Source organism: Physella acuta, unplaced genomic scaffold (genome assembly GCF_028476545.2).
Source record: "Physella acuta isolate Inbredline_101_S28 unplaced genomic scaffold, ASM2847654v3 ptg001425l, whole genome shotgun sequence".
NCBI classification, from domain to species: Eukaryota; Metazoa; Mollusca; class Gastropoda; family Physidae; genus Physella; species Physella acuta.
The window spans coordinates 552,163-577,744 of record NW_026732940.1 but is presented as its reverse complement, the minus strand read 5'-3'; the positions used below and the strand labels follow the sequence as shown (position 1 = coordinate 577,744).

Here is a 25,582-nt window from a genome sequence, read left to right as displayed (position 1 = left end):
ACAATACGAATGACTGCGGTAGTCATTCACCTCCGCAATACGAATGACTGCGGTAGTTATTTACCTCCGCAATACGAATAACTGTGGTAGTTATTTACCTCCGCAATACGAATGACTGCGGTAGTCATTCACCTCCGCAACACGAATGACTGCGGTAATTTACCTCCGCAACACGAATGACTGCGATAGTTCTTGACCTCCGTAATGACTCTTTTCATGGTATCCCTTAGTCTTTTTCTTTGTGTAATTGTTATTATCCCTGCTGTTAATTGTTATAACTGCTCATGCAAAAAGCTTTGATATGTTTTATTTACAATACATTTCATTATTGTGTACTAGGCTTGGGTAGAAATCGATAGAAATATAAATGCATAAAAGAACGTGCAAGTTGCACTAAATATCTACATTTTCTCGAATAACGGTCGATGTTCTAAGAGATGGTGGAGCTGAATTTTTTTTCTAAAAAGATGGTATTCGGCCTAATAAATATGAGGACTACTTTTCTAAAAATAACACTGATGCATTTTAAAAACATGTTCGTCTTAAAAATTTTCCCGATTTTCAAGTAACTTGTATTTATGTTTAACCCTTTTAGAGCTCTAACGATTGTAAGCGTATTTTTAAAATAATGTTTACACATTTAGTGGTAAAATGGTAAAAAATATAATTTTATGAACTGATAAAATAATTCGCTTTTCAACGGTTTGTATTAAAAACAAAAATATATAAATGAGTGTAATCGATAGTTTCCCTAACGGCTTAAATTTTTTAAAAAATGTAACTATAATTTAATCGCTTGCCATATTTTACTAAAGATTTAAAAAAAAATAATATGATTACAGAGACGTTTCAAGCCTATTCACTTAACGACAAGTACTACCTATTTTCTAGGAAATGTTTTGGAAAGGCTTTTGAGAGACCAGAAGTAACGTAAGTACCACTTCCGCTTTTCAGGAAGTGTTTGAAAGTTGATACCGAACTAAAAATTGGTTATAATACTTACATATGGAATTTCATCAACATAAAGCAATCGATAGTCAAGTTATCATATTCAAAGATAGACAAACGGACACAGCTATCGAGACATAGAAAAAGAAATTTCAAAATTAATTTTTTTCTAATCAGAGATGTGTAAAATATCGAGACTTGTTTTATTTCGACTATTAAACCAACAGTAGTTTGTTCTTGCTGAATATAATTTATGTAATCTCTCTGCATCGTATTTCGTTATACCTGCTTGGCACCCAAGTTCCATTTTATGTCTTATTGCCGGATGTCGCGAAAACGCAACAAACCGTAATTAGCAGATAACTTCCAAAATTATTCTCATATGTGATTTATACTGTTTATATACATAAAAGAGTGAATAATATAGCTATTAGTATTTTTGTAGCATAAACGGATGACCTATTTAGTAATAATAATCAATGTAAGTAAGCTGAAAACACTAAGTCAAAAACATTACGATGCGCGTGAGTCAAAAGAGTGTGAGGTCATAAATTTCGACTTGACAACTTGACCGTTGGTACCGATACAACCGTCTAGATCTACCCAATACACAACGACCGGCAGCAGTAGGATAAATGTACCTATGCGCAAATGCTATGCGCTAAATCAGTATGTCGCGAAAACGCGACTGTCGGCGTTAAGGGGCTAAGTCTATTTCTACTTAAGCTTGCGATATAGGCGAAAGCTGTTATATAAAGTACATGCACGTAGTGTTACCTTGTGAATATCTACTTAGTCTTTCTAGGTTTACTTATATTTTAAGAATTTATTGTTTAATTAAGGTAACTCATATTTTAATTAAGTTTTTTAATTGATGTCCATTTATATAACTTTTGTTGTGTTAATTTATTGTTTAGAAATTTTCCGTACAGTTTCAACATTTTCTCAGCAAATTTTCTATTACCCGCTCACAAAAAAAAACACAAAAAATATTTATATATATTTGTTTTGTTACAATGTTGGCTAATGCCACGTTGATGTCCATTCACATATTTCCCATGTCCATTCACATACTTCTCATGTATATTCACATATTTCTCATGGCTATTCACATATTTCCCATGTCCATTCACATACTTCTCATGTCTATTCACATATTTCTCATGGCTATTCACATATTTCACATGTCCATTCACACATTTCTCATGTCCATTCATATACTTCTCATGTCCATTCACATATTTCTCATGTCTATTCACATATTTCTCATGTCCATTCGCACATTTTCCATGTCCATTCACATACTTCTCATGTCCATTCACATATTTCTCATGTTTATTCACATATTTCTCATGTCCATTCACACATTTCTCATGTCCATTCACATATTTCTCATGTCCATTCACAAATTTCTCATGTCTATTCACATAAGTTTAGTCTGATATCATTTGTCATGGACATTTTGAGATAACATATTTTCTGTCACCATTATTTACGTTTACTCAAGCCAACCAATTTCTTGTTGTTAATTTTCAAATACATTTCAGCAGCTATTCTTTAGATAATGTTTAGAAACTTTGATTTGCGTTTGGGACTTGTACTATAATGTAAGTACAAAACTAGTTTATGTTCTTTTATCCTCATAAGCAATCTTTACAGTAGCCTTCGTTACATTTAAACACTCGGTCTCGCATGTCTACATAATTTGTAGGAATTACATATAAGACTAACTTAAATTTTTTTTTATAAAAAAACGTCTAAATAACAAGCTTTTATGTACTAATGCACTAAAAAGTAGAAAATAAATTATACACTACTATTTAAATTACTATAAAGAAAAGCGTGGGTCACTTTAGTACTTAATAGTACCTATTGGATACCTTTACTAGTATTTGAGAAGAGACCCACGCTTTTCTTTATAGTAATTTAAATAGTAGTGTATAATTTATTTTCTACTTTTTAGTGCATTAGTACATAAAAGCTTGTAATAAAAACGTTTTTTGATGAATTTTTTTTCAGTACTGTACATGTTTTATTGACAATAGTGTTACATGACTAAAAACCATTGCGCGTCTATTGAACGTGACGGCGCAGCTATTAAACTTGATGGCGCAGCTATTAAACGTGATGACGCGAGTGGTGTGTTTGGATAGACATGTCTACTAATTCGGTCCAAATTTTAATTTATTCATAAATAAACCGGGAGTGATCTCCCCTAAACTTTCTCGAATATTCTTACATAAAATAACAGGGGATGGGAACTCGGGCTATAGACATGATTTTTAATCCATTTTAAATTCTTAAAGTTTTAAAAATAGAATAAAATCTCGTAGACAAATTAATTGCACACCAAGTGAACGCCAAATAAAAAAGCGCATAATAGTGCGCAATATTATTAGTACTTTAAAAATTTACATTAGTTTTTTGAGAAATCGGAAGTAGCGTAAATTACTACTTCCGGTCAACGGAAATTACTCAAAATTTAACAGAAGGTAGAGAATTAAATCTTTTACTTACATGTGAAATTTCATTTATCTATCTGAAATAGTACTCAAGTTATAGGCTTTTGAAAAATTCAAAGTAGGAAAAGTACCACTTCCGGTTATCGGAAATCGCTCAAAAGTTGATACGGATCTACGATTTTGATAAAATACTTATATATGAAATTTCATCAACCTAGCTGTAACGGTTCTCAAGTAATCGTGTTTACACACGGACAGACAGACAGACAGACACACACACACACACAGACACACAGACATACGGACAAGATTGCAAAATTATGTTTTTCCGTATCAGTGAGGTGTAAAACGTCGAGATTTGTAAAAATCTCGATTTTTTTTTTGCACGATTACAATACTTTCTCTATACTTCGTATATACGAGAAAGTAAAAATTAATTAGGCATCCAATTAAGTCAAATTTAGTTTCAGATTGCATTGTCTTCATGTCTTGACCCACATGCCAACTGTGAATCGTATCGGTCAAGTAGAACTGCCTGAATTTTCACCCCTGCGTTTCGATCTAGACTGACGACAGACTGTCGACTGACGACTAACGACAGAGGAAGTGAGTTAAATAAAAGCTTGTAAAAAAAAAATAACACAGGATATTTAAAAACGAAAATATTTCACTTTCACATTAAAAATTAATGAAAAACGTCGTTGAATGAATAAACGTTTTCATGTGTATGTTGCGATTCAGCGTTTTTCTTAATGCATTTAAATTATTAAACCCAAGCATCAAATTAAGTTCCAGTATAATTGATAATGGTGTTGATCAGTTGTTATTTACCTGAGTATATTTATGAAAGTTGCTAAAAGAAAATGTATTTAATTTTTACTCTCAAGCAACAAAATTAATTTATGTAAATTAAAAAAAAAGCATTATTTACTATCAGTGTAATATTATCGAAAGCATGAGCAAATACTAAAGAATGTAGAAGACTTTGGGTTGATTGTATGACTCATTTCTGGCTTTACAGTACTTTTAATTTGTTTTTAACGGTAGCATTTAAACTAGAAAATGCGTCGCCAAAAATACAACAACAGTTAGGATCTGTAAATGTGTATAATTACAGAACTTTAGGGGAAAAACTACAAAAATGCAATGTTCGATGTAAATATGTAAGATTATATGGGGAAAGTACACAAAATACTTAGAATACCCAGAAAAATAAAACCAACCCTAACGGAACAAAAATCAAGGAGCCTCACCATAATCGAACGTTTTCATTTACCTAAGTTCCAAACAACATTTTTTCTATATCTTAAGAGTAAAGGAAATAATACCCCAAATAATACGTTTTACACATTTTTACAAAAAGCAACCTTTAAAAATTTATTTCTGTCAAACTTATTTTAGAAGAGATGATTTAAATTTGAACAAAAGAATTGACTGCCTTCTTGTATGTTGAATGACGTATTGTAATGACAAGCAAGACTAAACCCTTACTTTTTGCTGTATGGCTGGGGGAGTGGGGTGAATGGGGTCTACGAACCTATGCACAAAGACTTGCAGAAAAATAAACTGTCAGAGTAGTGACGGGTTGATGATATTAAACACCCATTCATCCCTGTCCGTTTTATGAATAACCGTTTATTGTATCATTGCTATACCCACCAAATATTACAGTTGTGCTATGCTTTATATATATATATCTGACACTAAAGTACAGTAAACATAATATCTGTATAACGCCAATGCTATTTCTTCATCTTCCATCTTAAATGTACTATGGGACGGAATTTCCTCCAACACAATAAAGTATTAAGTGTCAACATCAGAGTTTCTTCCAGGCATCTCTTCGCCCCCCCCCCCCCCCCCGAAGAAAGTCTGCCGCCCCCGCCCCCGAACCAGATGGAATTTATATAGTAAACATATACTTTTACTAGTGTCGTCGTCCCCGAAAAATGTTGACCGCCCCCCCCCCCCCGAAAATATCGAGCGCCCCCCCCCCCACCCGGAGAAAAAAGTCAGGAAGAAACACTGGTCAACATGTTATTGTTATGCTGCATATAAGCCGTTGACTCCTACTTTATTCAGCTTCTCTTTCTGCATTGTCCATCCAAGAACAAAATACACAGCAGCAGTTGTTTGATTTTGAAATTTTCTCTCCTAGAAGGGTTGCTGTCCCTAGCTATCAAGTCTCATATGCCCAGGGGTTGGAACCAGGGACGAAACTACAGTGCGCTAGACAACGCAATTAGAGGGGGTGGGGCACGCCATATAGGGGCTCACAGCCGACCATAATATTTTTCATAGTTAAAAAAAAATTCTTGCATTTTTCACTTGTTGTTTTGTAAAAAGAATACCCTAGCTGCGGTTAGATTATCTTTATTCTATAGACGCCATCCCACCCACTGTGAAAGGAGAGAACAGAATCACTGCGGAGATGCTAAAGGCAGACCCAAAAATAGGTGCAGAAACTCTATCAGGGATCTTCAATAAAGTATGGAATGAAGAAAAAGTCCCAGATTCTTGGAAACGGGGAATCATCAAATTACACATAAAGGGCGACTTTAATGTTTGTAAGAACTGGAGAGGCATTAATCTTCTGTCAGTACCAGGAAAAATCTTCTGCAGAGTCTTATCACAAAGAATGAGGAAAGGAATTGATGGAATCCTTTGTGAAGAACAAGCTGGCTTCAGGGCCAACAGGTCATGTAATGACAAAATATTTGTCTTGCGCACTACATTGGAACAGTCACTGGAGTGGAATTCGTCTCTCTACATTAACTACATAGATTTCGAGAAAGCATTTGATAGCATCCACCATCCATCATTATGGAAGATACTACTAACACTAGAGCTATATGGCTTTCCAGGAAAAGTCATAAACATATATTTAAGGACATGTACTATGACAACCAATGTTGTGCGCGACATGAAAATGGTTCAAGGTAAAAACAGGAGTCAGACAGAACTGTGTCATCTCACCTGTCATCGTTTTGGTGGTAATAGACTGGATTATGAGAAGAGCCACTGAGGATAAGCAAAGAGGAATTGTTTGGGAACTTACCAACCACCTAGAAGACTGTGACTTTGCTGATGACTTGGCTTTACTCTCACGTGCCCAAAAAGACATCAAAGCAAAAACCACAAAAAATAGAGCAAATTGCTAAAAGCTTTGGGCTAAAGATAAACTCCGGACAAACCAAGCTAATGAAAAAAAAACAAAAGTGCTCTCAAGACCTTTGCGAATGGAGCAGAGATAGAAGAGGTCGAAGACTTTAAGTACCTCGGCAACCATATATCAGCAAATGCAGCATGGAGAAAGAAATGGCCACCAGAATAGCAATGGCAGCACAAGCTTTCAACAGACTCGCTAAGATCTGGAAATCATCCTCACTGCAGCAGAGAACTAAAATAAGGATCTACAAGTCTACTGTACGTTATGTACTCCTCTATGCTGCAGAGTCATGGAAACTAAACAAGAAAGGAGAGAGCCGACTCAGAGGCCTTGAAAGAAGATCCCTCCTACGCATCCTCAGAATAAACTGGGACGACAAAGTCCCAAACAAGGAAATATGGTGAAGGACAGGATTAAACGACATTCTCTTTAAAGTTCGAATGAGGAGATAGAGATGGCTGGGCCATGTACTACGCATGAGCAAAAGAAGACTCCCAACATGGCGCTGAAGTGGAACCCACCTGGAAAGAGAAAGAGAGGAAGACCTCTGGGGACATGGAGGAGAGAGATGTAAGAAGAAGTACAGGCTACTGGCAAGACCTGGCATGAACTAAAGTGGCTCGCCCAGGACAGAGTGGAATGGCGGAGATTTGTTGCTGCCCTATACTCCACAGGGAGTGATGAGGATTAAGTAAGTGAATAATGTGATCTGAAACAGTACTCAAGTTATAGGCTTTTTAAAAACTAAAATTAGAATAAGTCCCTATTACGGTTATAAGAAATGGTTGAAGAGTTGATACAGAACTACAAATTTGATATAGTACTTAAATATGAAATTTTATCAACCTAGCTGTAACGGCACTCAAGTTATTGTGTTGACAGACACAAACACACACATGCCAATATCCCCCCTACACACACACAACTTTATAAATAGTTTCGTAGAAAAAAGAATTGCGCACCAAGTGAACGCCAAAAAAATCCGAGTATAATAGCGCGGAATAATATCAGTACTTTATACATTCATAAGCGTTTTTTTTTTTTTGAGAAATCGGAAATAGCGTAATTAACTAATTCCGGTCAACGGAAATTACTCAAAACTTAAAAGAAGGCTGGAAATTAGATCTTTTACTTGTTTATAAAATTTCGTTTACCTAGCTAAAACAGTACTCTAGCTATAGGCTTTTGAAAAACTAAAAATTAGAATAAGTCCCGTTTTCGGTTATCGGAAATCGCTGAAAATTTGACACAGAACTACAAATTTGATACAATACTTGTAAATGAAATTTCATCAACCTAGCTGTAAAGTTACTCCAGGTATCGTGTTCACAGACATAGATCCTACACACATAGACATACGGACAGAAGTGCAAAGCCCAGTTTTTCCAACTCGATAACGCATAGAACACCAAAATTTTGATAAATCTGCATTTATTAATTTTGCCCGATTTTAATAAGTTCCTATACTCCGTATATGCTGAAGTACTGAGGTGTAAAACGATGAAAACTGTAAAAATTTCATGTGATTTTTTTAGCACGATTACAATACTTCCTCTATACTCTGTATACTAGAAAGTAAAAGTACTAAAATATTCCGCACTATTATACACATATTGTTTGCTTTTCACTTGGTGCACAATTCTTTGTTCTACGAGATTCTATTCTATTTTTAAAAGTTTAAGTAATTAAAAATTAAAAAGTAAATACGTTTTTATTATTTAATCTAAAGAATAAATCTTCTCCTAAGTGGTAGAGTGTGTTACTTTTAATACGGGGTGTGTTTTGGCAGTTTGTAATTTGTTATTGTCTGTAGATGGGGTAAGGGGTTTGGCAGTTTGTAATATATTTTTGTGTGTATGGGGTAGGGGTTTGGCAGTGTGTAATATGTTGAGTTGTGTGTGTGGGTCGGGGTTTATAGTGTGTGATAGGTTATTGTATGTAAATGGGGTAGGGGGTGGCAGTGTATAATATGTGGTGATGTGTGTATATGGTAGGGGGTTGGCAGTATGTAATATGAGGTCGTGTCTAGATGGGGTATGGCGGTTGGCAGTGTAATATGTTGTGGTGTGTGGATGGGGTAAGGGGTTTGGCAGTGTGTAATATGTTATTGTCTGTAGATGGGGTAGGGGGTGTGTGCAGTGTATAATATGTGGTGGTGTGTGTGTGGTAGGGGGGGGGGCTTGGCAATGTGTAATATGTTGTGTTGTGTGGATGGGGTAGGAGAATAGTTAGCAGTGTGTAATATGTTGATGGTAGGGTGTAATATGTGGTGGTGTGTGGATAAAGTAGGGGTTGGTAGTGTGTAATATTTTGTGGTGTGTGGATGGGTTAGGGGGTTGGCAGTATGTGATATGTGGTTGTGTGTAGATGGGGTATGGCGGTTGGCAATGTAATATGTTGTGGCGTGTTGATGGTGAAAGCGAGTAAGGGAGGGCTGGTATTGTGTCGTATTAGAGGTACTAACATATAGCGTGTACATGCGACATGACATCTCTAGGTATGGTTGTGCGTCCCTTTATGGTACGTTTTTTTAAGCATGAGTTTTGGGTTGATGATATTATGATATTATGACAACTGTAAGCCTAAGTGTGGCTTGTGAATGTTTACATTGAGTGCTCTACCACTGGACCACGCCGTCCCACACATGTATCGCTTGTTCCCGGATTGACCAAGAATCAGTCCATAGCACGAAAAAGTATCTATGACGCGATTGATTCTATATTTAGCTATCATAATTTTCCCTGCCGTACATATAGTTTTTTAAAAATTCCCCATCATACGGATTTGCTTCACTGAACATTTATGCAATAATATGAAGGGCATTGTGATACTATACTTCCTAGACTGTTTTGATTCAAGTTCTAAATATCCACCACGCCGTACCCCCTTCATCCATTGATAAAAAAAAACCATCAAGCGTAGAAAACGTATACCCGTGATACTAAGGCTAGGTCTATTATATTGCATTTGTCATACAATTTACTTCCCGGTTCATAGAGATTACTTTTTTGTTCCATAGAAGTACTAATGTGCTGCTTTAAAACACACAAAAATGCAATTGCTATTTCGTGGTTCGCAATAACTTTGTTTTAATAAAAAATATTTGGCATCATAGTTTCATTGTAAACTCGTGTGATGAAGCATTTTTATTTTGTTTTCGAACCTTTGAGCATTTACAATCAGAAGGGTGAAATTGGAGATGAAAACGAGTGACGAAGCATTATACTCCTAGGTCTGAGTAGACGACGTGTATAGCGCCCATGGCGAACGTGTATTGCTCAGACTATAAATGGAACGTGCGTGTTATCATTTCTTCAAAAAACAATAACATCTATGGTGACTTGACAAAGTCATAGATTTTATCCAAAATGAAAAACAGTTTTGATAAAATAAAATGGTGCAATCATATAGTCTATATCAAAATATGAACACTGCAATGGAAAGTGATATAAGTACAATGTCTTAAGCCAGTGCACCTCTTACTAGATAGAATATTATTGATATTAGTATTAATACACCAATATATTTAAACTTGCAACGAGTACACATAATGTCATTATAAAACTTACACCTGCCACTCCTCAATAACACGGTTCGTTACACAAATAGAATAAGCAAAAGAGCTAAAACTATAAATAAAAAGCGGTTGTCACTTACTTCAAAACTCATGATGTGATTTACAGGTAGCCTGACATAATCCACTTTGCTTTATATATGTATATATATATATATATATATATATATATATATATATATATATATATATATATATATATATATATATATATATATATATATATATATATATATGTTACGGTCAAAGCCCGAAGTGCGGCCAAACCCCGGATTGGCCGGCTCTCTTGGCCAAAGCCCGAAGAACTTAGAACTAAGATCGTATTTCGTACATTGGCCAGCCAATGCGCGCACTGGCCGGGACGTACTGGCCAAAGTCCGAAGTGCTTAAACTTGACAGCGTATTTTGTACATTGGCCGGCCAATGCGCGCTTTGGCCGGGATGTCCTGGCCAATGTTCTATCTAGACTAAGTTGTGATCGCATTTTCATTATTCTGGGTGGGTTTTCATTGAGAGTAACGTATTGTTTAGCTCTTGTTTGTATAGCATTCTATATGCAAGGCGACATGGATCAAAAGGGCCGTCAGACCATGAGACAGACATAACAGATGGCTGTCAAAAGAAAAAAATATAAATCCATGTTAATTTCCATATATGGGCTCTCGATAAAATAGTTACTGAGGAAGATCTTCTTAAGAACATTGAACAAGAAATGGAGGTTGCCATAAATGCAACGACATCCTCAGCTAACACATCTACTGACGTGGCGGAACGCCCAGACCAGTTGCGTGACAATAATGTGGCCAACAGATTCTGTATAGTTTGTGAAAAACATTGTAGTGCAGCTCATTCTTGTGGATCCTGTGGCAACGATGTCAATGCTATTTGTGGAATACCCAATGAAGCAGACGAAGGGTACGGAGGGAACATTACCTGGCTTGCAAATTCAAGGTGCTAAGATGCTTAAAACATCAAATTCAAAATTTAAAGATGGTGAAGTGGGTGACAATGTACGCATCCGTTTTCCAGATGTTAACATCCCTAGCCAGATGATCTTCTAAATAAGACTTTGGCCGGTCCACCATGGCCAGTCCGCGGACTGGCCGGCCAAAGGCCGAAATGAAGAGCTATTTCAGACTTTGGCCGGTCCACAATGGCCAGTCTGTGGATTGGCCGGCCAAAGGCCGAAATCAAGCAAAGTTTCGGACTTTGACCGACCTATGGGAGGCGATATTGGCCAATGCGCGGATTGGCCGGCCAATCCTAGCATTGGCCGACTTCGGGCTTTGACCGTAACATATATATATATATATATGTGTGTGTGTGTGTGTGTGTGTATTTTGCATCTAGAGATTTACATATCAGCAATATATTTAACGTTTTAAAATTAAGTTTCATGCATATTTTACAAGGGTACCCAAGATTTTCATGTTATTGTTAATATTCATATCGCCATGTTAGTGTCATCTTTTACACACACCCTTTTATCACGTAGTAGATTCTGGTTGAAAAGTTTCTATTATACAAGCTAGTGTCTCGCTTATTTTTACCAACATATTAACTACTTATATCAATTCGCTTATTCTCAGCTTTTCTTCAAATATTGCTCAGTGTATTGCAACATTTAGTCTCCCTTACCCACACGTTTTTCTCCCTTACACACCCGTTTGTCCCCCTTACACACAAGTTTGTCTCCCTTACACACATGTTTTTCTCCCTTACACACACGTTTGTCTCCCTTACACACATGTTTTTCTCCCTTTCACACACGTTTTTCTGCCTTACACACCCGTTTGTCCCCCTTACACACAAGTTTGTCTCCCACACACATGTTTTTCTCCCTTACACACAAGTTTGTCTCCCTTACACACAAGTTTTTCTCCCTTACACACAAGTTTGTCTCCCATACACACAAGTTTGTCTCCCACACACATGTTTGTCTCCACACACGTTTCTCTCCCTTACACACACGTTTGTCTCCCTTACACACAAGTTTGTCTCCCTTACACACAAGTTTGTCTCCCACACACATGATTGACTCCCTTACATACAGGTTTGTCCCCCTTACACACAAGTTTGTCTCCCACACACATGTTTGTCTCCCTTACACACAAGTTTGTCTCCCACACACATATTTGTCTCCCTTAGTTCTTGTCCTTCACGCGTCACATCACCAACCAAAGTAAACATGATCTACACTAGCGCTTGGTTACGTTAGATAATTATACGTACACAGGATGTTTTGAAAGTGAGAAACCCCGTGCGACATAAAATCACGTGATTATCTAAAAATAATTATTATGTTACACCCTTGAAATGCGACTTCGTGTGTTTGGGTTACAATACTTTGACACAATTAACACCGGTAACGTTATAAGAGAGTTAAAATTTAGTTGCATGAATATCACAAACCCACATGCAAAAACAAAAACACACATAAAACTTAATTTTTTTATAATAAAAAAACTTTCAAAAAGAACTGAAAATAAGAATATAAAACTAAATATAATTTCTTGAAGAAAGCATTGGTAGCTCAACAGTTTTCTTAAATAAGCTAACTAGGACTACACATACATTTTTGCCGACGTGTTTTATCAGGCAAATAAATTCAAAACAAAATGTGTGTGTTTATGTATGTGTGTGTGTGTGTGTCTGAATCTAGAGATCAGCACAGCAGTAATATATTATGTAGCCGTTTTAAAATTATAATTTTATGTAGAATTAATATGCATATTATTACGACAGTTAGTTTTATTTGAAAAAAAAAACCATTTGAGAATCAGTGTTCTAAAAATAGCAATCTGTTACATACTGGGATGCATTTTAAAATCAGTGCGTCGTAGAAATTTTCCCAACGCCATAACAACTTCTAATGGTATTTGGGCTTTGCCGAGTGGCGTTAGACATCCGGTTTCCATTAGCTTGAAACATGAACTTTACAGAACGGTATATAATGACCTCCAAAGGCTCAAATGCATCGACTCTTGTGACAGGGACAGTAACTGCTGGATAAAGCTTTTGTAAGTAGCTTGTTCAGAAATTGTTGTCTCATGTAGTATTGCAGATTGTATGTGGAATTGGAAAGAGGATAGTTAAATATAGTTAATATTTTAGTAAATTGTATTAGTGAATCAAATGTTTAACACACTGATCTAGTATAAAAGTTACTTGAGTGATTCGATTCAGCCGATTAGGTTTTTACGTACATTTTTGCTTACTTATTTTATCGGGAAAAGAAATTTCAAAACAAAATGTGTTTAATAAATAAAGCAAAAAACAAAAATTCGCTACACTTATCCTCTGCTGCATAACATAGCTATAAAGATAATCTAGACTTGATATCGCAAATTGATAAAAAATAATGGGACTTGTACGATCGAGTCCAACATTTTTTTTGTCAGTAAACATTTTACATCACTTATAATGATTTCAGCGTGTTTTCGAAATTTACTGTTGGTCAGCGAAAAAGACGCGAAATGTTCTATGAATAAATACGAAAAGTATTAACGTCTATTTGCTTATATATAAAAAACTACAACAATAATATAGGAATATATACACATTCCAGCTGGATTTATTTCTTTTTATTGTAATTTTCAAGTAAATTTCTGCAACCATTCGTAAGGAAATGTCTGGGAAATCTGTCTTGTGCTTCAGACTGCTACTATCATGTAAGTGCACAGCATGTTTTGTTGTATTACCTAGATAATTTATTTGTAACATTGTATTTGTGTGTTTTGCTTTAATAAATCAAAATATACTCAGTAAAATTGCACTGCAGATGAAGTATCATTATGTCAAATTACACGACACACTAAAAAGATAAAAAAAATAACTTTTACTAGCAAATAGAAAAAAACTACTGTTCAAAAATAACTTTCTCCACTTTCAAAGCTTTAATCTCTACCCTATTTTTCTTGCCTATTTATACTTGTTTATGGATAATTGTAGAATTTTTATATTAAACTATAACGATTGCATAAGCTTTGCAAGTAATGATTGTTTTTCATACACCAAAAACAAATAAACAACTGAAATGTATGTTGCATGCCGGCTATAAATAGTTTTACTAGATTTCCTGGCTAGACCAATTAAAGTTAGGAGTACCAGTACACAGAGAATCATATAGCACATTTTTAAGAAAAAATAATTTACATTTTATAATGTATGACTTTTCGAGCTTTTAGTCAGTAGCGTCAACATTAACACTCTCTCGTATGTACAAAATTAGAGAAAGTCTTGTAATCGTGAAAAAAAAATCGAGATATTTGCAAATCTCGACGTTTTACACCTCCCTGAGTCGGAAAAACACAGTTTTGCAATCTTGTCCGTATGTCTGTGTGTGTGTGTGTGTGTGTATGTGTGTCTGTCTGTCTGTGTGTCTGTAAACACGATAACTTGAGTACCGTTTCAGCTAGGTTGATGAAATTTCATATATAAGTTTTATATCAAAATCGTAGATTCGTATCAACTTTTGAGCGATCTCCGATAACCGGAAGTGAAATTTTTTAGACTTTCAATTTTTCAAAAGCCTATAACTTGAGTACTATTTCAGATAGATAATTGAAATTTCACATGTAAGTAAAAGATCTAATTCTCTGCCTTCTTTTAAATTTTGAGTCATTCCCGTTTACCGAAGTAGTAAGTTTTGCTTTTTCCGATTTCTCAAAAAAAAAACGCATGTGAATGTATAAAGTACTAATAATATTCCTCACTATTATGCACTTTTTATTAGGCGTTCACTTGGTTTGCAATTCTTTTTACTTTCTCGTATATCCGAAGTATAGAGAAAGTATTGTAATTGTGCACAAAAATAACATGAAATTTTGACAGTTTTTACTGTTTTACTCCTCAGTCCTTCATCACATCCTGAGTATAGAGGACTTATTTTAATAAGGCAAAAATTATAAATACAAATATATAAATTTTTTGGCGTTTTATGCGTTATCGAGTTGTAAAAACTGTACATTGCAATTATGTCCGTTGTCTGTGTGTGTGTGTGTGTGTGTGTGTGTGTGTGTGTGTGTGTGTGTGTGTGTGTGTGTGTGTGTGTGTGTGTGTGTGTGTGTGTGTGTGTGTGTGTGTGTAAACACTTGAGTACCGTTACAGCTAGGTTGATGAAATTTCATATACAAGTATTTTATCAAAATCGTAAATCCTGATCAACTTTTGAGCGATTGCCGATAACCGGAAGTGGTACTTTTTCTACTTTGAATTTTTAAAAAGCCTATAACTTGAGTACTATTTCAGATAGATAAATGAAATTTCACATGTAAGTAAAAGATCTAATTCTCTACCTTTTGTCAAATTTTGAGTATTTTCCGATGACCGGAAGTACTAATTTATGCTATTTCCGATTTCTCAAAAAACGAATGTAAATTTATAAAGTTCTAATAATATTCCGCACTATTATGCACGTTTTATTTGGCTTGGCGTTCACAGGTGTGCTATTCTTTTTTCTATGAGATTTGATTCTATTTTAAAAGTTTAAGTATTTAAAATGGATTAAAATTCATGTCTATATCCCGAGTTCCCATCCCCTGTTTTTTTATAAAAGAATATTCGAGAAAGTTTAAGGGAGACCGCTCACAGTTTATTTCTACGAGATTTCGTTCTATTTTTAAAAGTTTCAGTATTTAAAATGGATTAAAAATCATGTCTATATCCCGAGTTGCCATCATATTCATATAAGAATATTCGAGAAAGTTTAGGAGAGATCACTCCCGCTTTATTTTTCGTTAATAGTTGCATTGTACATAAATCTTTTCATTGAATAAAATGCATAGATTGAACATAAAGACAATTTGTTGATGATTCTTACTTTATTGGGAAAAGCTGTATTTATTTTACAACAAAGTATAAATAAAGTGGAACTTTGCTGCAAGTTAATTTACAATGAAGTGACACTTTTGATTTCATGGCAAAATTATGGCAATTGGGTGTTTTCAATTAGTCTAATTGCTAACAGTTTAAATTAGACCCCTGGTCGAAAAAAATATATATGTGCTTCTAATATATGCAGTAGAATCACAAGAATGGGAAAGGAATGAGTTCCATAAGGTTGACATCATTTAGGGGGTGACACCAGGTCGAAAAAACGTATAAACTACTGTGAAAATAATGGTTTATTCATTTAAGATAAAACAAAATATAAACGATGAAGGGTAACAACAGAAAATGCTAAATTGTTACAGGATGATGTGATGACACTCTCAGATAACGCATCGGGTGACATCCGCTCTTGTGACGCCACTGATTATATGTAAAACATCGAACATAATGCTATCCCATGCTTCTCAGTTCGACATCTCGTGGTTCCACTCAAAAGAAAAATATAACGCAAATTGTATCGTGTTTATGTAAACAGTAAACAAGGAAAGATAATAGGATAGAGAGAACAGAAAATGTTTGTCTTTTATAGTTGCCATAAATCAGAATCTCCAGAGCTGCAGACAAAAAATGCAGAAAGTACAATCTGGGTTTAGGAAAGGCAAATCATGCATTAGCTATACATTTACCTTGCGACAAGTAAAAGAGCCCCCTCAATTATCCATTGACTTTGAACAGACTTTTGATACCGTAGGCAAAATCTACAACTGAAAAATCTTACTATGGCATGGTTTCCAAGAAAAAGTCAGAAATGCCATCCAAATCATATATAAAGGGTTCCAATATAAGGCTATATGTGGTAGCCTTACCACTGACCCATTTAAGCTTTGATACATAATAAAGATGTTTTATTAGAGAAAGCTACTAAGCGACAACTTAAGCTCACGAAAGGGAAGAGGGAGCAATAGATGTTTTCGATGGGTTTAGGATTGAAAGAAAAACCGCGTTATCTTATTCTTCTCTTGCCTAACAATTCATTCAATTTAACTACATTTCTCTTTGTCAATTTTTTCCAGGTTTTCTGTTAATTGTTGTGGAATCGGGAAGTAAGTTTAAAATTTTTTCTATCGCATTGCATCAACATTCTAGATAAAAGTAAAACAAACCTGGTATCCTATATCTAACTTAAAACACTCACAGCAGTGTACATAGTAATGTATTCTTTGTGCATAATTACACATTTCAGCCTATCCCCATGAAACATTTAGTAAGCTGCTGAGTGCCCCCCTGCGAAGGTTTATGGAGAAACTTCTAAATAACAGAGTGTTGGCTCCACTATTGTAGTTTGTGGTTGGACGCCTCGATTTACTCTGCCTTAGCATCTGTGGTTCGATGCTCGGGGGTCCTGCACAGGGGTAAGGCTTCTACTTGAATCAACTGCACCGAGGCGCCCTCCCGCACTTAGATAATTGCGTAGCCAGCACAATCCCGGACTTGCGTATGAACACTGTATTTTTAAGAATCCGGAATGACATGAATCTTAGCCAATTTTGTGTTTGTTTTTACAGCTACCCAATACCCTCCCGACCTCCCTCCAGTGGTTGTTGTATACAACAAAACTGTGACGGATGGTCAGACGATACAAGTCAACACAACCACCACTAGAGATGTGGACATTGCATGTACAGTTGAAGGTGGTAGCCCAGCCGTGACCAATGTCACATTGACTTGTGATGGTTCATCCACGACCAGTAACGGATACAGTGGATTCTTTACTCTCACGTTTGGCAACAGCTCTCGAAATGTGAGATGTACATGTTCTGCAGATCACGTGACTGGACTATACTCCAAAAAGACTTCATTCACCTTCATTACAGGTAAGTAGTTTAATTGTTTTCCTTTTATTTTTAACTTTTGACCTGAAAGATGAAACTTGTTTACATGAAGTCATTTCACATTCAATTCAGGTGGTAAGCTGTTTGTCTCTTGTCGTTTTATTCCAAATCTTTTATCCTGAAAGCTTAAACTTGTTTACATGAAGTCATTGAACCTGAAGGCTTCACATGATTTACTTTACTTGCAGTATGTTTTACCTGGTATCTTCTTTCTTAAGTTGTTACGAGCCGACCCGCTGCGTATCATACGCCGCTATTTAGTTGTTTTTTTCTACTTTTCAGTAATTTATAATTTGTGAATTCGACAGTACCAATGCTGCCATTGAAAATATTTGCTTAAAAACACTACCCCCCCCCCCCCCACGTGAAAGCAGCCTCCTCTTAGTTACCTCCTCTAAGTTTAAAATCGTTTCAAACTAAATTATCTGCCCCTAATAGCCGTCACCAAACCCGTCTCTGTGATTGTAAAATGTAAACAGAGTGAACACCGCTCACCAGATCATGTGGGGGTGGGGTGGGGGTGGCGCGCTTACAGCTTGTTTTCTAACGGCTCCCAGAAGAGAATTATATATATAGATTTTTTGTCCTGAGTCATTTTGTCCGTGAGATATTCCTTTATATAATCATTCTATCTGAAGTCTTTTTATTTGAAGCTTTTTAAAACTGAGATTTAATTGCTTAAATTTCTTTAAACCAAACATTTTAAAGTGAATTTTTTATATATTTTATATGACAGACTCCTTAATTTAATAGGTCACTAATTAGATAATGTCGCTCTTTATTTTCTGACAGTTTATAAAGTTATTTTAAGACGTGGAAGGAAAACATTTGAAAAAAAATTATTCTAAAAAATAGAGCAAACCAACCTTTGGTAAATGAAAGCAGCAGTTTTGCAGCTCTTCGACCGCTTCAAATTTGAATTTAAAATAAACAGTTAACAAATTTCGATTAGGTAGTATAGTTGTTATATGTAAAAAAAATAATATTGAAATATGGACTGTGGCTCTCTATTTCTACCTAGACAATTGTCTTTACGATGTGAAAAACATCTGTTTGAATATATAAGTGTTTAAATGTTGTAAGTGGAATTAAAACAATTAATTTATATTTACTCATGCAGTAACCTCAACTCAAATTACCATATACAGTAAAATTTAGTTTGTTGTGTCCCATTTTGTTATTTTGATCTAATGATAATGGCTAATTTCTCTCTTGTGTTAGACAACTAAATCAACTGCTGCCTTGTAGTTTATTCTTGGTCGGTCAAAGGCTATGGAAGCAAATCCGAAAAGAAAAGCAGGCTGAAATCGGAGTCAATGGCCTCAATGGCGCATAACCAGTTGACACATAATCCTTACTTGTGATGGAAGCATGGTCGAGTCGGCAAAGCTCATGGTTGATAAATTCGAAAAAAGTCAAACCCTCTGGCAGATAAGGCTCGATCCCTCCCAACACTAAATATTAAGAACGAAGAAGAATAAGAAGTTTAGATTAATTTAACACATATATTCTAATTATTTTCTACTGACCACATCAAATAACTAGAATATGACTAATTCTATTCCTAGCACTGCAAAACACACCCGACCATCCTTCTATGACAAAGAATGCTTCGAACATCAAATAATTTACAAATTTGAAATAGTGTCATTTTTGTTTTGTTTTCCAGGCCCTTCATACCCTCCCAGCCTCCCCCCAGTGGTTGTTGTATACAACAAAACCGTGACGGCTGGTGAGACGATACAACTCAACACATCCAACACTAAAGTGAACATTGAATGTACAGTTGAAGGTGGTAACCCAGAAGTGTTCAGTGTTACCCTGGTGTGTGGTGATAAATCCAGCACCGTGTTGGGAAACAGCGGGATGTTTACCCTCACCTACGGCAACCAAAAAATTATCCCATGTGTTTGTTCTGCTTTTCACTTTTCCTTATACAACAAGACAACGTCCTTCACCTTAAGCACAGGTAACATAGCTATACACATTTATTTCACATTTATACACACTTATTACACACCTACACACATTTTATTCGTATTCAACACATTTATTTCACATTTTACACACGTATATCACGTTTAATCATTTTTATTTCTCACTTACACACATTTATTTCGTATTCTACACCTTTATTATTACATTTATTCCACATCTATACCCATTTATACACATTTATTTCACACTTATACACAAATATGTTACATTTACAACATTTATTTCACATTTATATACATTTTTTTTCACACTTATACACTTTTATTTTACATTTAAAACCTTTATTTCACATTTATACACATTTATTTTACACTTATACCTGAGCAGTTTTTACCTGAAGTGTTTTTGTTACGTGTTTTATCGTAAGTCGTTTCATCAAGCCATTTTATCATGAAATCTCCAGTAAAAATATCTGGTAGAACAATTTTAGTTTTTATTCTACAAACATTTTAGTTTTATCATAATTAGCTTTCGTTTTCTTGAACACGTATATACTATGTATATCTATTTTATTCTACGTACTTCAGTTAACAATGCCAAAAACCAAAGTCTGGGCCCATCTATCGTTTGGAACATCTCATTGCTGGCACTTGTGATCCTGGCAAAGACAGCCATACTTTAAACTACAGCTGGGGTCAGGACATCAAATGTCTTAGGAGACAATTGCTTGCATAATAAATAATCGAATTATTCCTTTGTAACACCAGTTGTAGAATACTATTTCGGTAGTGTTTTTATTTATTGTTTTACTACATTGAGTACGCACATACAAAATTTCAGATCTATTAGAATACATTTTAATATATTTTTACATTTAATAAAATTGTCCATGTAATCGACAATAAGCAACGCATGCATATGGTATAATGCTACTTATGTAAAGGTATATAGTAATAATATTTTACTCCAAGTTTTAGTAATCAAAAGCTTTAAATTACAGAAACCTTTGTATTTTAACGCTTATCATGTAATTTTTACCCAATATTTTGGTCGGTAATATGCTTAAAATCAAATGTGTTTTTTGAGCAAAATGTATCTTCATATCGTTTACATTTTACAGCAATAAGACAAGAGTTTGAACAAAATATGTTTTAGATTATTTTATAAATCAATGTTATACCCCTCCCCATTCCATCCCCCATGTTTCGTTTTGCGATTATGAACAATTCACTCTACTAAATTAAAAAAAAAAACACTTGATGCTAGAATTAAAAAACACAAACCAGTGTTCAGAATATTAAATAAAGAATATACTTTTGTTTCCCTGGAACGAGGCCGGTCTTCACATAGATATTTACAACGGAAATCTCTGAGCAATCTTAAAACGGATTTGGTTTGAAACATCAGCGAAGAAATGTATTATTTTTATAGGATGCGAAGTTAATAAAATAAAAATTATAGCCTTTTAAAAATTGAAACATTTTGAAAGCTTTTTGAAGTGAGAGGATTAGAGAGAAAGAAAAAAAAAGCAGGGAGAGAGGATCTATATATACCTCAATAGTCTTGGAAAGCTGGTTCCAAATGGTTGTTGCCAGTAAGCATATTATTACAAATATTGAATATTGATATAACATTTGTTACGCCAGGGTTCGATTCAACTCAACAACTATTCGTGACACATATAGTATACTTTTATTTGGACTCAATTCTTCACATAACAGAGTAGCCCTCGCCCTAACCGCTACCAACTAACCCTGACAACCATTCACTCCAACTTTTATACCGCATTCGACCTTGGGATAACAATACATAAACACACCGGGGTTAGCAATACTCTAGGGTAAACTCAACTCACACACGCACTCTCCCCTAATTCTAGATTATTCTATCCTATTTCTATATAACCTACAACTGACCCGTAACATCATTTGTGAAATATGTACAAATTACTTTTATTAGGCTAGAAATATGCAAACAAATTATTACATGTAATGTACTAGTAATTTAAGGTAACCCTTTTTAAATAAATGGATTAGTATAGGTGGTGATTGGGGATGTGATATCATTTAATATATTAATAAACCACAAGACTATATCCCATTGTCCGCTATTGTGTATTTTATCATGGAAAACAATTGTTGTGATTTTGTTTACTTTCACTGGCCACTCCGGTTTACTTCAAGGAGGGGCCGAGTGCTTTTTTTTTTAAAAATATTTGAAATAATAAAATAATTAAAAATGGCTTTTCAACGACTTATATTCAAACAAAAGTAAGAAAATGAGTGTAATCGCTTGCATTCTAAATGTTAGTAAAGGTATACAATAGATAATATAGTGCCCCCCGCTTTATTTAAATAGTATGTTTTATTATATATTTATAGAAAATCATTTATTTTCTCCTTTTTAGTGCATTATTACATAAAAGCTTGTTATTAAAACGTGTTTAATTGAATTTGTGTTAATTACCTATAAGTAATGTAGTGTTCAGAGCGACCGATGCAAGGGCAGCAATCTCTGTAAAAATATTGACAGCAGCAGTTAAAACAGAGTTCTCTACATTTGTAGTGCTACCAAATAAATAAAAAAAAACCAATAAATTAGTCTGAAGTATCTAATTTTATTGAAAATGTGTGTAACATAAAAGAGTGTTTGCTACAGTAGTTGCATTTCATGTGTACTATTCTGTTTTCACTTTAATGAGATATTAGAAGATACGAAGAAAGTCTACCACCCTCCCCCCCCCCCCCCCGAACGAAATGGAATTTATATAGAAAATATATACTTTTATTTCCCACGTGAACCCTTGCTGGTTCCATAGCTAGAAGCTCATTATACTTAAAAGAGAGAATCTTTGAAGTCAAGTATATCATAATAGTTTAGTTTTGGTTGTTTTTTTAACAATAAGCTAACGTTTAAGTTAGTTCTATTTTAAAAGTTTTGTGTTATTTGGTCTGAAGGGTCTAGCGCGTATTAATATCAAACATTGCAAACATACATCCTGATACTGTAACGTCGGGAAAAAAATGAAATAGACAAGAATGCAGTTAAACACAATGTATGTTAGCCAGTGGAGCCACTCAGGCAAAACCCGTTCCTGATATATAGTCCCTAAATGAAGTAGAGTGCATCTTAATCTCTGACCGCGCTATTTACAATGATAGAGTGGCGAGGGATACGCCTTGTCGCTTTCACTTTCTCTAACGTGAGTTGGGTACCCGTCCAAACTGGGCGTACTCAGGGGCATCATACGGACTCCGAATCAAGCCGGTGGTCGGAACTCGAGACTTTCGTGTTGCAGTCAAGCGGAACTGTAACGCCACAAATTCAGACATGATAGTGGAGTGTGGTCCCCACACAAAAACCCGATAATCGTAAAAAATAAATAAAGTAAGCTTTTCTGAAACAATTTATTCAACATATTCATCTTTATTAATTTTATCTATAACATTTTGTCCTGTAATGAACAAGTGTATTCAACATATTATTCATCTCTCCTAACTTTATCTGTAACGTTTTGTCCTGTAATGAATCTCACATCTTTACCACTTACATAGCTATGCTGCAAAAAGCGGTTGGACGGGTTTCACCCAACGTATTTATCTCTCCCGAATTCTCTACCAATATATAGGTCGTTAAATCTCCCAACTTACGCCCAAGTACACTTTCTCATTACATAAAAGATACGACGAAAAGCGGGGGCGCGGGTTTTACATGTTCATTCCACACCGATCCACATGACAGCACAACCATTGAACAGATTTGCTTTACCGAAATACACCCAAGCGTAAACAACAATTAAATAAGGTCTAAACCTAGGACAAGCCTCTGATATTTGTTGTGTGTTAAACAATTTTTTTTCCCTGTTTTTTTTGTGTGTCTAAACTAGATCATGCTTTTATTTTAGAAAGGCAATCCTAAAAATAAAATAATTTCCTAGTTCTATATAAGGAGCGAAAGTTGTGGAAAACTCTAGTGCTTATTGCAGACCATGGTAGACTAGGCAAGCAATGTGCTTATATAAGTCGATTGGCCGTTGCAGATATAAAAACCATGCTTATATTTTCTCACGGTTGTTGCAAAAAAGATTCCAATTTCATTAATTCATTTATAACTCAATATTTGCACTTATTAAAATATTTATTACTAATTTCTTATGCTATCCTACCCTATCCCTAACCCCAAAACTCTACTCTCAACACACATTTTTAACCGCAAACAGAGTTTCTTCCAGGCATCTCTTTGGGGGGGGGGGGGGGGGGGGGGAGGGGGCTCCGCCACCACGAAGAAAGTCTACCGCCCCCCCCCCGAAAATATCAAGTGCCCCCCCCCCCCCGGAGAAAAAAGTCTGGAAGAAACACTGCCAAATACATCACCTCTCCCCTAACACTTGATCCCTAAACCCTCAGGCTAAGTCCTGACCCTTCCCCTAAATCTAACTCTAATTTAGATATAATGCGTAAATCATAAAACAAGTTAATAAAAAGTGTAGTGACAATTTAAGCGCTATTTCCTTATGTTATCCATAACAATTTAAAATCGAGATAAATCATATATTCAGCTAATAAATAATGCAACACAAGTAGTTTTAATAATCTAAAAGACAGCGAAAAATAGATTATTTTGACACATCCCTTTCCCCATAGATCTATATCTATATATTGCTATATAGTACTGTAGTGTATTATGTATAATGTAATTTTTTTTTAATTTTGTGACCGAACGAAAGGATATTTTTGAAAACTTTCTTCGGCAATATTGTTCTAAATTATGGCAGGAATCTATTGGTAAATGTTTCAAGCCGTTAAGTCGTCTGGTTGCCGAGATATGGGCCAAAAACTGCATTTTTTCGAGGTTTTTTTGGCTTTTCCGGGAAATCCAAGAAGGAATTCCGGGAATTATTTTAGCCCACAATCATCCTCGGAACTTGCTTAACATATTTGCTTTTGGAACTAGTCCTCGATATTGCTTCGTTGAGGAGGAGATACGACTTAAAGCTTTGGACACACATCCATTCATCCATCCATCCATCCAGAAATAACGAATTAATAATCGCAATTGTCAGAATGGAAATTGCGCTAAAAATTACTGTATACAATTAGTCAAACCTCCTTTCGAAAAAATCATAAAAATGTGTATGCTTATAAATAAAAGTTACACATCACTGTTTACCGATTATGCAATCTTCAGAAATCATGAAACTAGGTCTCGAGTACATAGCTTTACATAGCTGTAAACTATCCCATGAATTTTTTTTCTACAACTGCGAGACATTTTACTTTGATATACAAGTAGATGCAGCCTATATGGGATGTACGCATAACACACATTTATGTTGGTGTTGGAACGGGTGAGATATGGCGGGGCATATTACTAGAATGCTTTCACAGGTGAACCGCCAAAACAGCCTGTGACGAAACGACCCAAACAAACCTGTGCCCTACATAACGACCTAGTCAAAAGAGTCCCCACAAAAGATTCCGACAAAAGGACTAAGCAAAACAGCTCCTGACAAATGGACTGTCGACATTTTGGCTCCCTACAAAACAGCTCCTGGTACATTGGCCCAAAACAAATAAAACGCTAACGACGACCACATTGATAACACTAACGAAAATAATGGGATAAAGAGAATGGACAGAATAAAGATTAAAGAACAGCATTTGGTTTTGGTTAGGAAAGGGTTAGGAATTTGGAGATGGTTATGGGGAAGGACAGGAATAGTTATTGGGTATAATATCCTAATATATAAATCCCCACGTTCGCACAT

General features: G+C 35.2%; 1 protein-coding gene across 4 annotated transcripts; it reads left to right on the top strand.

Annotated features, from left to right (window-relative positions):
* The first annotated feature begins 1,689 nt into the window (after positions 1-1,689).
* LOC131927638 (uncharacterized) lies at positions 1,690-22,415 on the top strand. 4 transcript variants are annotated; one of them, XM_059283393.1, is made up of 8 exons: positions 1,712-1,790; positions 2,496-2,555; positions 13,096-13,173; positions 13,755-13,824; positions 17,059-17,088; positions 17,551-17,859; positions 19,547-19,846; positions 20,403-22,415. In XM_059283393.1, exons 4-8 carry the CDS (start codon positions 13,782-13,784, stop codon positions 20,495-20,497), a joined length of 777 nt encoding a protein of 258 aa, XP_059139376.1. In that variant the 5' UTR covers positions 1,712-1,790; positions 2,496-2,555; positions 13,096-13,173; positions 13,755-13,781; the 3' UTR covers positions 20,498-22,415. The 4 variants fall into 4 exon arrangements, with proteins under 4 accessions (XP_059139379.1, XP_059139378.1, XP_059139376.1 ...); XM_059283396.1 differs by lacking the exon at positions 13,096-13,173 and having other exon boundaries at positions 1,690-1,790; positions 2,499-2,555; XM_059283395.1 differs by lacking the exon at positions 13,096-13,173 and having other exon boundaries at positions 1,711-1,790.
* The last annotated feature ends 3,167 nt before the right edge of the window (positions 22,416-25,582 follow it).

What these genes read in the sequence shown, in the direction of transcription:
- LOC131927638 (XM_059283396.1), top strand. Translation starts at nt 13,782, where the DNA reads ATGTCTGGGAAATCTGTCTTGTGCTTCAGACTGCTACTATCAT. An exon ending in AATTGTTGTGGAATCGGGAA is followed by an intron (nt 17,089 to 17,550) that starts GTAAGTTTAAAA and finishes TTGTTTTTACAG; the next exon opens with CTACCCAATACCCTCCCGAC. An exon ending in TTCATTCACCTTCATTACAG is followed by an intron (nt 17,860 to 19,546) that starts GTAAGTAGTTTA and finishes TTTGTTTTCCAG; the next exon opens with GCCCTTCATACCCTCCCAGC.